Consider the following 12061-nt stretch of genomic DNA (forward strand, 5'->3'; position numbering starts at 1 on the left):
ATTTTACCTTTCACCAACTTTTCCAATACTTTAAGAACCACTTCTGATATATTAATTGATTTTTTAGTTTGCTACTTATGTCTTGGAACCACCTTTATGTAATGGGGCTATCTTATCCTCTGTTCATTCCCTGGGAAACTTGCAAGATCTGAAACTTAAATTGAACAACTTCATGAGAAGCAATTCTAATTCTGTTGCATTTCACCCTGATGAAGTTGTTTTATCTAAGTCTGAGCTCTTGCAGGGTCATGGCAGTGAAAAGAGAGTAAGATAGCACAATTGCATAAAGGTGGCTCCAAGACAGAGGTTGCAAATTAACCAATTAATATATTGGGAGTGGTTGTTAAAGTATTGGAAAAATTGATGAAAGGTAAAATACAACAGTAGATGGATAGGGATGCAATACTGCATAGGGGCAGCATGTCTTTGTAAAAGGTAGGTACTGTCTTAGTAACTTATTCACATTTTATAATCAAGTGACAGCAGAATTGGAAAGGTAATGGCTACACTATGATAATTCTTTGCCAAGATATTTGACAGAATACCACTTGGAAAACTATTACAAAAGCTCGAGCAAATGAGAATGGATATGAAGCTAGTAGCATGGTGGTGGTGGTGGTGGTGGTGGTGGTGGTGGGGGGGGGGGCTGATGGACAGACACCAAAGAGTAATACGAAGGTGATCTGAAAAGTTCTCGGTCTAACAATAAATAAAAACGAAGTTATAATTTCAAAAAAAAATTTTTTTTTTTCAACATAATGTCCCTTAAGACTAATACATTTATTCCAGCTATGCCCCAGCACCATTATCCCTTCCCTGTAATGGTTCTCAGTAAAACTGCAAAATAACCCTCTACAGCTGCAATCACCTTTTGATTCGAAGAAAAATGCTGACCAGCCCTTAAGACTAATACATTTATTCCAGCTATGCCCCAGCACCATTATCCCTTCCCTGTAATGGTTCTCAGTAAAACTGCAAAATAACCCTCTACAGCTGCAATCACCTCTTGATTCGAAGAAAAATGCTGACCAGCGAGGAAAAGTTTTAGTTTTGGGAAGAGATAGGGAGCTCAAAGGGAGCCAAATCTGGGGAAAAGGGTGGATGTTCCAACAATTCATAGTACAGATTCCTTAATTTTACCATTGCCAAAACACTTTTGTGGGAAGATGCATTGTCCTGATGAAAGATGATTTTTTCTTCTTCAAACCAAGTCTTTTCTCATGAATTTTTTCATCTAGTCTGGTTAAAAGATCGAAATAATATTCCCTGGTTATTGTTTTACCCTTTTCAAGATAATTAATAAACAAAATGCCTTTAGCATCCCAAAACACCAATGCCATGACCTTTCCTGCTGATGGAACCGACTATGTCTTCTTTGGCACTGAAGAACTGGCTTCTGCCCACTGTTTTGGCTGTTGTTTCGAATCTAGAGTGTAATGGTGAATCCAAGTAAATGTGTTCTGTATCCCTTGAAATGGGAAAAAAATTGAGTATCGTGTGTTTATCAAAATCCTTCATAAAAGAAGGTCTAACACCAAAATCAGTTTTATTCTTGTTAAAATGCTCTAAGCACTGTTCAGAGATTTTCATGCGAGTGCGTTTTTGATCTCCTGTGAGCAAGCGTGGCACCCATCTTGAGCAAGCTTTTTCATTTGCAATTCTTCATGTAAAATATATCCTACATGTTCTTTTGAAATGCTTATAGTCTTAGCAATTTCACGCACTTTCACTCGAAGGTCATCCAATACCATATTGTGCACTTGATCAATGATTTCTGGTGGTGTTACACTTTTTGGACATCCTTCATGTGGATAATATTCAAGGCTGGTACGGCCACATTTAAACTTGGCAGCCCATTTCTTAATTGTTAAAAATGAAGGAGAAGAGTGGCCATAAACTTTTATGAACTTCAAATAAATCTCTTTTGGTGTTAGACCTTCTTTTACAAAGAATTTTTATCACCGCATGATACTCATTTTTATCCATTTCAAGGGATACAGAACACTTTTGCTTCAGACAGATCTATAAAACAAACTACTTGATAGAATGACTTGCAATTTCACATGGATGCTTATGACGGATGTACCAACTTAGGAAAAAAAAACATCTTGCCAATAGTGTCGGCATCTATGGTCGAGGTTGAGAACTTTTCAGACCACCTCGATATGGTGGAGTGGAATCTAGGAGAATGATGGTGACTATTAGAGTATCTCAAGGTTTGGTACTAGGGTCACTACTCTTTAATTTGTATATCAGTGATAGGGAATGATTTATGAGGGGATGTTATTATTATTAGATACCTTCAGGGAGTCTAAAGACTCATCGAGAGAGGGCACCTGCTCTACAGCTCTGTCTCTGCCACTCAATATACCAACGCCATCTACCACTGACAACTATCACTAGTATTTTCAAAGACGATCACAAACAACGTTGCCGTGGCTGGATTCGAACCTGCAGCCTTTTGGCTGAAGAGTGGATATATCTAACCACTCGGCCATGTTCAGTTATTTGCTGATGATGCAAAACTGGGGAGAACAATAGTTGATGAAGGTGATGTAGATATCCTTCAGGATGATTTAAATAAATGGACATTGTAGGCAAAGGATATTGATTATCAATTTAACATTGCAAAATGTAAGGTTATGGACTTTGGGCTGAAAATGTTGCATATGAAAAGGCTGCATAGGAGGTGGTTAAAAAGTGTTTGTAGGAGGCAATGGTTGACCGTATACCAAGAGTCCGAATAATAAATCAAGTAGGGGTTAAATGGATGAATAACACCATTAAGCTTGAGCTGCAAAAAAAGAAACAATTGTGGAGGGAATTTAAGGAGAAAGGTGACCAGCAGGTGCAGGAAACAGTATAAAGTTCATGCCAGAAAGGTAACAAGGGTGATAAGAAAAGCAAAAGTGGATTATGAAAGAATATTGGCCATGCAGGCTAAAGAGAATCCTAAACAGTTTTTTCAATATGTTGCAAGTAAAAGGGAAAATGTTCATGGCAGAATGATTTTAAAAAATGCTGAGGGTAGGGAGGTAATGAATCAGTCGATATAGTGGAATTACTGAGTGAGCACTTTGCAAGCGTATATCATCCAGGTGGTGACATTGCAGGAATGGAAGAACCAACAGCTTATACTGGAATTGTGGTGAATGAAGTAGAGGGAACTAGTCTATTACAGAACCTCAATGTCAATACATCTGTGGGATTGGATGGGGTACCAGCTGGTGTCGTACATGAAGCAGCTAAAGAATTGGCAGTGCCCTTGACCATTTTGTTTAATTTGAGCCTGTGATCTGGGTCAGTCCCAAGGGGTGGAAAGAAGGGAAAATAGTAATGCTGCATAAAGGTGGTTCCAAGACTGCTGTTGAAAATTACCGGCCAATCAGCATAACAAGAATCGTTATCAAGGTCTTGGAGAAAATAGTCAAGAGGAAAATACAAGATTGGATAGATGAAAATGGGATACTGTATCGGGGACAGCATGGTTTTGTGAAGGGTAGGTCATGCCTCAGTAACTTGCTCACGTATCATAACATAGTGACGGCTGAACTGGATAAGGGTAATGGGTTTACAGTGATTCTACTGTACCTTGCTAAGGCCTTTGACAGGATACCACATGGAATTCTAATCAGTAAAATGCAGCATATGGGGGATGGATATAGGGTTGATGAGATGGATAGTAGGGTGGTTGACAGAGAGATATTAGAGAGTGGTTTATTCAGGAGTAGAGTCCAAAAGACGGCCTGTGACTAGTGGTGTGCCACAAGGATCTGTTCTTGGACCACTGCTGTTTAATTTGCTTGTTAATGATATAGGAAAGGATCTGAGAGGAACAGCTTATTTGTTCGCAGATGATGCAAAGTTGGGTAGGGCAATAGTGAATGCAAATGATGTCAAAATTTTGCAGGATGATTTGGATAGATTGGAGGTCTGGGCTAAGGAGAATGGATGTCAATTTAATGTGGCAAAATGTAAGGTTATACATTTTGGGGTGAAAAGATTAGCAGCAGTTTACTACATTGGTGGAAATGTACTCCAGGAAATTGATGAGGCAAGAGATTTAGGAGTGTTGGTGGATAAGGAGTTGAAGTTTAGGGGGAATATTGCAAAAGTGACCAAATCAGCTCATCAAATCACTTGGTTGCTGAAGAATACTTTGACGAGCAGAGACAAGCATGTTATTGTTCCTCTATATCGAGCCTTGATAAGACCCCATCTCGACTACTGCGCCCAGATTTGTTTACCAAGGTTTCTTATTGATGGGGAAGAGGTTGAGAGGATCCAGAGGCGAGTGACCAAGATGATAGCTGGTCTGTGGAATGAACCTTATGAGAACAGGTTGAGGATTTGTGGGTTGCAGAAGTTGATTGATAGGCAGAGGAGGGGAGATATGATTGAGACATTCAAATTATTGAAGGGTTTCTATAAGATTAATTCAGAAGATATTTTTGAGAACAGGGCTGGTGGTGGGAGGACTGGGGGACATCCATGGAAGCTGGGCAAGAGTGTGGTTAGTAAGGGTGTTAGAGCTGGGTTCTTTACTTTTAGAGTGCTGAATGGAATAAGCTGCTGGAGTCTGTAGTGGGTGCTGTGACAGTGAATGAGTTTAAGGCAAGGTATGACAGATACTGTGTGAATGTCGAATAGTTGTGATGAACATGATTTGGCACCTCCCTCGATGAGTCTAAGGACTCCGTGGAGTTACCGATAATAATAATAATATGTTGTGTCATATTGATAGTACAAGATTGCAGAAAAATGATGATGCTAGAGACTTGGGGATAATGGTGGACAAAGAGTTGAAGTTCAGAGGGCATAATGCAAAAGTTGGTAAAATAACTCAAGAAATTCAATGTTTAAAAACATGCTAACAAGTAAAGATAAGGAAGTTATTATCCCCCTTTATAAGGCTATGATTTGGCCACGTCTTGTCTACTGCACAAAAATTTGGGGACAAGAAGGTGGTCGAGAGGATTCAGAGACAAGTGAACAAGACAGGTCTGTGGAATACTTTCTACATGGATAGGTTAGAGGTTTGTGGGTTATAAAGTTTAGTCATCAATAGGCAGCAAAGAGGGGACATGATAGAAACTTATAAGATATTAAAGGGGTTTTATAAAATTGATGCAAGTGAAATTTTTTAATATTTGACAAATAGTCAGAGAACTAGCTGCCATTCATGGAAGTTGTGTAAGAATGCAGTTAGTGCAGACCACATTTTTTCCTTGGAGAGTGATGAGCGAATGGAGTGGATTGGCAGAATTGGTTGCGAGTTTTTCCGACATTGAATGGATTCAAGGAGAAGTATGATAGAATTTTTGCATATGATGGTTGATTTGGGTCTCTGGACTCCTTGGAGATGCTGTAAAATAATAATAACAATAATCACTCTCTCCTCGAGCACTTCTCTTATCAATATATTTCCATACAAAATTTGATCTTTATTTTCCCACATTTTCTCTTTTATACTCTGCCCCTCCTTTCACATGTGTCATATCATTTGCCAGGTGTTTCTTCAAACATTCAATCTCAACTTTTGTTCTGAGGAAAACTCATGTAAGCACACTTTCTTTTCCATTACCATGTGGTCATTCTCTCCATTTATCCACTGTTACCACATGCAACATCAACCTTGCCATTCACAATTTCATTTTCCTGCATGTATTTCATCCTTTTACTCTCTTCACACTTCTAGCAAATATGTTTGTTATTCTATCAATATAATTAAGTACTGTAATGTACATTGGCCCAAACTGTACCTTTACTAATGATACATATATAACCATTCTTTGTTATAATGGTTAAGATGATACATACCTTCCACATGAATAAAACAAGATGTTTCATCTTCTCCTAATGGATTAAAAGCACGGCACATATATTTTCCAGCATCTTCAGCTGAGCAGGCTGGTATTTCTAATGTTATTACACCATCTGTATGAGTCACGTTATACATATGTTTGCTGATTTCCTTACCATCTTTGTACCACTTGATCTAAAAAAATAACAATAAACAGTCAGTACTCTGAATAGTGAAACATTCATTCACAAAAGAAATTTTCAAATTTATCAGTTCTTTCTGTTGTCCTGCCTGTACATTTGACAACCATAATATGAATAAACGTGTGGAAAAGCTTATGTGTTCATCGTACAGTTGATTAATTTTAATGTTATAGATGAGAACACAGACTGATAAGAAAATAACTATTTATTAACTTATTGCTGATATAAATTAAAGATACCAGAAATTATATACTTGGTTTTAATACTTTATCCAAGTGTAAGCAAACAAGTTTGTGCCTGAACTATTTTCAGGACTGGTGCAACTCGTATAAAGAAGCTAAGACTTCACATTACTTGTCTTAGTATATACAAATATGCACCTGAAAATAGTTCAGGTGCATATTTGTTTGCTTACACTTAGATAAAGGATTAAACCAAGTATTGTATATAATTTCTTGGTATCTTTAATTTATAGTATAGCCAAGTGGAAAAAATTCCAATTATTGCTGATATTTCGCTGATATTCTATCCAGCATCTTCAGAACGCAAAAACAGTTTGTCACAGTATGTGAAACAACAATAATCCAGTATAACAATGGGACTAGTTTGAACAATTGTAACTTAAAACACAAAGACTAAAGAAGTCCTAATTAGGCCATCTACATTGGAAAAAAAAAAAAAAACAGAGAGAGGGAAACAGTTATTAATTAGGTCTTAAGACAATATTTCAAAAATCTTTGGCAAATTTATAAATTTATACAGCCATACTTGTTGAGGTTTGGAATATGTTTCAAGGCTTCTGTTGAATCCAAAAACAATCTCTGACTTATGACTACTGTGTATCACTTTTTTTTTTTTTTTTCAATTGATCCTGTGTGCAGGGGTATCTAAGGGATGGTCTACTAGACCTGACTTGTATTAACAAAAGTGCCAGATGTATTTTTTATGTTCACTGAGGCAGATGTCCACAGTTCTTCCTGTCTTGTCAATCACATAAACAGGGCGCTTCAGAGACATCCTTGATGTGATAAAGCAGAGATTCTGTCCTTGGGTGAATGGATGAGAATTGCCAATTTGACATACAGTTTAAATATGGTGTGTAGTTGATATTTATTAAGTACTCTAGATATCTTTTCAGATGTGCCTTGAATGTATGGGATGGTGACAGTTTTGTTGTAGTCCTCTATGGTAGAGAGTTGGGGAGGGGGGGATTTCTGGAGAGCATTTAGTATTTTGTCTATCTTATGGGGATTATAGCCATTGGCTAAGAAGGTGAAATGTGAGTGAGTTCAGCAGTGAGAACATTGTCATTGGAACAAATTTCTCTAGCTCTGTAGTTTAGTGTTTTTAGGATACCATACTGTTGAGATAGGTGATGATGTGATTGTTTGTGTAAATATCTCCTTGAATGTGTTGGTTTTCTATAAACTGAAAATGATAGGGAACCATCTGGAAGATGTGTGATTACTGTATCTAGGAAGGGCAGACGGTCATTCTCTCCTTGGGTGAACTGATGAAAGTTGCCAATTTGACATACAGTTTAAATACGATGTGTAGTTGATGTTTATTAAGCACTCTAGATCTAGATATCTTTTCAGATGTACCTTGAATGTATGGGATAGTGACAGTTTTGTTGTAATCTTCTGGCAAGCATATCCCATACTTTCATTGGAAGTAGGGGAGACAAGATATCTGGGGGTGATGATTGATAGAAACCTGAAATTCAGGGAACATATTGTGTAGGTGGTGAAGATAATCCAGAGGATTGCTGCAATACTGATAAGGACGCTGACCTGCAGAGATAAAAGAGTTATCATCCCATTGTATAAGACCCTGATCAAACCACATCTAGACTAAATCTATTGTTGTCAAATTTGGTCCCCAGGATTTGAAGGAGATAAATTAACTGTGGGAGGCAGATAACAAAAATGGTATCAGGATTATACAATGTTAGTTATGAGGATCAGCTGAGGGAATGTGGACTGCAGAGTTTGATAGATAGAAGAAAGATAGGTGATATGATTAATACTTTTAAACTGTTGAGAGGTAGTTACAGGGTTGACACTGGGGAGTTCTTTCGCTTGGTGGAACAGCAGGAATGAGCAATGACAAGGGACCACCCCCCTTGAAGTTATGAAAGGAAACTGTGTGCAAGAGGGGTGAGGAGTAGTTTCTTTGCATGGAGGGTGGTTGAACTGTGGAATGCATTGTCTGATAGAGTGGTTAGAGCAAAAAACAGTGAATGAGTTCAAGGAGTGGTATGATAGACTTTGTGTTTCCTAGGAAGGACCTCCCACGATGAGTCTTTTGACTCCATGGAGACCTGAGTAATATAATTAATAATAATGATAATATCATCAGCATAGTATAGCCAAAGCCTTGGTTTGAGAGCGGCTATATTGATAGCTACTTTTTCAAGTGTTCTATGTAGAAGTTGGCTAATGTGGGAGCCCATTGCTGTCCCATCTAATTGTTTGTATATTTTCTCTTTCCATGTAAAATAACCTGCATGTACTGTGCTTTTAAATAGTTCAAATATATATTCAAATATATAACAAAAAATTGTTTAAAAATATTAACCGATTTAAATATACCAAACCAACTTTTACAATTCATTCAAGAAATATATACAGGAAATAAAATAGCAGTTAAATTAGAACACATATCAGAATGGAAAGATATATAAAGAGGAGTATGACAAGGATGTACCCTCTCACCTTTGCTTTTCAATATACATATATATAAATAAAATTATAGCAATCTCGAAACAGTATAACCCATTTGGTATACCAATAATCCCACAAATGAAGATAGATACACTACTATTTGCATGCAGATGATCAAATGGTATTAGCTACATCAAGAAGATGATTTACAAAGATCATTAAAATCCTTAAATGATATCTCAAAACAATATAATATGGCAATATCTAAAGAAAAAAATAAAAATAATGGCATTCAAAGGGAAAAACCCAGTAAGAAGTAAAATAGTGATAAATAATAAAATATTAGAACAAGTAAATACTTAAAATTCTTAGGATATCATTCATACTAAAATATCAAACTTTGTCAAAGTAAATGGCATAATAAATAATATATTTATGCCATCCTTAGTACAAAAACACACTAGAATCAGACTTTATAATGTCTTATCAAAACCAACTCTACTATATGGAAGCGAAAGATGAAAAACAAATTCAAACAGAAGAAATGAAATTTCTCAGAAAAACAGCTGGATATACCAAGTGGGACCATAAAACAAATGAAGAAATCTTACATCCCTGAATTTAAAACCAATTAATTACTATTTAAGACAGTGTAAACAAAATGGATGGAATATTTAAATCAAATGGACAACAGCAGACTACCGAAAATATTATACAAATATAAAATAAGTAGAAAAAGAAGAATCAGAAGACCAAGAATGAGATGGCATGAGACCGGAACAGGCCACCTGGCCTAAAATCCAATCAGGGGAAGTGTGACTTTAGTAAATCAAGGGTTTCAATTAACGGTGCATTTGGAAATAGTGAGGTGATATCAAAACTCATCATTATGTCTGAACTTTTTACGGTATAGTTTTTTAAAATACTTTTTAGATGGGCAGAATTTTTAACAAAGGAGGGAGAATTGTTTGTGAGAACGGCTAGTAGCTTAGCTAAATTTCTAGCAAGTTTGCATACAGGACTGTTTATACTAACCACAATAGGGCATAAGGGTGTACTTTCTTTGTGGATTTTTGGTGCTCCATCTCTCCTGTAGATGTGTTAACGTGGAAGGGCTTGAGTTTTTCTTTAGGCCAGAAAGTGACTTTTTTCAATAATAATTTGCACACCTTATTCTTTTGCGAGTTGGTGAGATCCCGATCTATAATTTGGTATGTTGACTGATCTTGTAGGAGTGTGTGCATTTTGCTTTCATATTTTGTTGAATTCATCACCACAGTTGCATTCCCTTTGTATGCTTTGGTTATGACAATGTGGTTATTATTGTGCAGCTCTTTTAGAGCAACGATTTCCTTATTATTATTATTATTCAGGCCTCCAAGGAGTCAAAAGACTCATCGAGGGAGGTCCTTCCTAAGACATAAAGTCTGTCAAGACTCATCGAGGGGAGGTCCCTCCCCCCCTGAGAAACACAAAGTCTATCATACCACTCTTTAAACTCACTGACCGTTCTCGCTCCCACCACTCCATCAGGCAATGCATTCCACAGCTCAAACACCCTCCACACAAAGAAACCACTCCTTACCCTCTTGCTCACAGTTTCCTTTCGTAACTTCCAGGGATGGCCTCTTGTCATCACTCCTTCCCGCTGATCAACCAAGCGAAAGAACTCCCCATTGTCAACCCTGTAACCACCTCTGAACAGTTTAAAAGTCTCAATCATATCACCTCTCCTTCTATCCACCAAACTCTGCAGTCCACATTCTCTCAGCCGATCCTCATAACTATCCTTGTACAGTCCTGAAACCATCTTTGTCACCCGTCTTTGTATCCTTTCCACAGTTAATTTATCCCCTTCAAATCCTGGGGACCAAATCTGAGAACAATAGTCCAAGCGTGGTCTGATCAGAGACTTATACAACAGAATGATAACCCTTTTATCTCTGCAGGTCAGTGTCCTTCTCATAATAGCAGCAATCCTCTCTGTTACCTTCACCACCTTTGCAATATGTCCCCTAAACTTCAGGTTTCTATCAATCATCAACCCCAGATCTCTTGTCTCCCCTACTTCCTCCAGTATAACTCCTCCCATAAAGTATGCAGCATCCCATCGATGTTTCCCAAACCTCAAGACCTTACATTTTGCTGCATTAAACTGACCCCCATTCATTTGCCCATCTATCTAGCTTATTTAAATCCTCTTGCAGGGCTACCACATCTGCACTATTACTAATAATCCTTCCCAGCTTCGCATCATCCGCAAACAACTGAATATCCCCCTGCAATCCACTGGCTATGTCATTGATATAAAGGTTAAACAATATAGGTCCTAGTACTGAGCCCTGTGGGACCCCACTTGTAACTCTCCGCCTCCTGGAAACAGCTCCACCATACACAACTCTCTGATACCTATCAGACAGCCAATCCTGAATCCAATTGACCAATCTGACATCCAGACCCATGTCCTGCAACTTAAATATCAGCTTATCATGTGGCACCCTGTCAAATGCCTTCGCCAAGTCTAAGAAAATTGCAGTACAGGGTGTTCGGGATAAATTTGACATATTTATAATTAATTATATTTTTCCGTAAGTTACATGTATTAACACACACTTCTCTTCATTTAAAAGTTTGGACCCTTCTTCATTCATATACAAGATGTCAGAAAGGATGGATAGCTGGAACCCACCTGAATCATGGAAGAGAATAACTTGTGTCATGATGATTCGTGCCCGCCATCAAAATAAGGATATTACGACTGCTGCCCAATGCTCCCTGAATACAGTAAAAACAATCAGGCATGAACTAGAGACTTGCAATGGTGACTACGAGGATGTAGCAAGAAGAAAGATCCCTAGCAGACGATCTGATTGCGTTCGTACAGCAGAATTCCTCGCAAATCTGCAGGAACAGGTGTTGAAGAACCCTGGCATTGGAATTCGGGCTTTGTTCGTGGAGTTGCTAACTGTAGTCAAGCCCTGGATAACAAGGGTAGCCAATGGTAGGCCGTATGTATGGCAGCAGGATTCGGCCCCTTGCCACACCTCTGGGAAAAGTCAAAAATGGTTGTCTGAAAATTTCTACGACTTCACCAGTCCAAATGTTTGGCCTCCAAACTCCCCAGACCTTAACCCCATGGATTATTTTGTATGGGGCGCAGTTGAAAAAGACACCAATCGCACTTCCAGTAATACAAAAGCCCAGTTAACGGATAAAATTAAAACAGTTTTTGCGGCCCTTCCCAGGGAGACTGTAGCATCAGCTTGTTCGAGGTTCCGAAGCAGAATTGAAGCTGTGATCGATGCTAATGGTGGTTATTTTGAGTAAATCTTGTTCATAGTATTGTAATTAACTCTGCCTGTAACGTTTTTTTGTCAATTCATTAAATT

General features: G+C 37.9%; 1 protein-coding gene across 1 annotated transcript in view; it reads right to left on the reverse strand.

Moving 5' to 3' along the window:
- LOC150096673 (twitchin-like) overlaps positions 1 to 12061 on the reverse strand; it is a 2440784-nt gene that overhangs the window by 142392 nt on the left and 2286331 nt on the right. Inside the window, exon 124 of the mRNA XM_090408679.1 lies at positions 5821 to 5998. Within this exon, the coding sequence (XP_090264805.1) occupies positions 5821 to 5998 (178 nt within the window). The remainder of the gene's footprint in view (positions 1 to 5820; positions 5999 to 12061) is intronic.

Source organism: Typopeltis vanoorti, chromosome 18 (genome assembly GCF_054136105.1).
Source record: "Typopeltis vanoorti isolate ZY-2024b chromosome 18, IOZ_Tvanoo_1.0, whole genome shotgun sequence".
In the NCBI taxonomy this organism is placed as follows: Eukaryota; Metazoa; Arthropoda; class Arachnida; order Uropygi; family Thelyphonidae; genus Typopeltis; species Typopeltis vanoorti.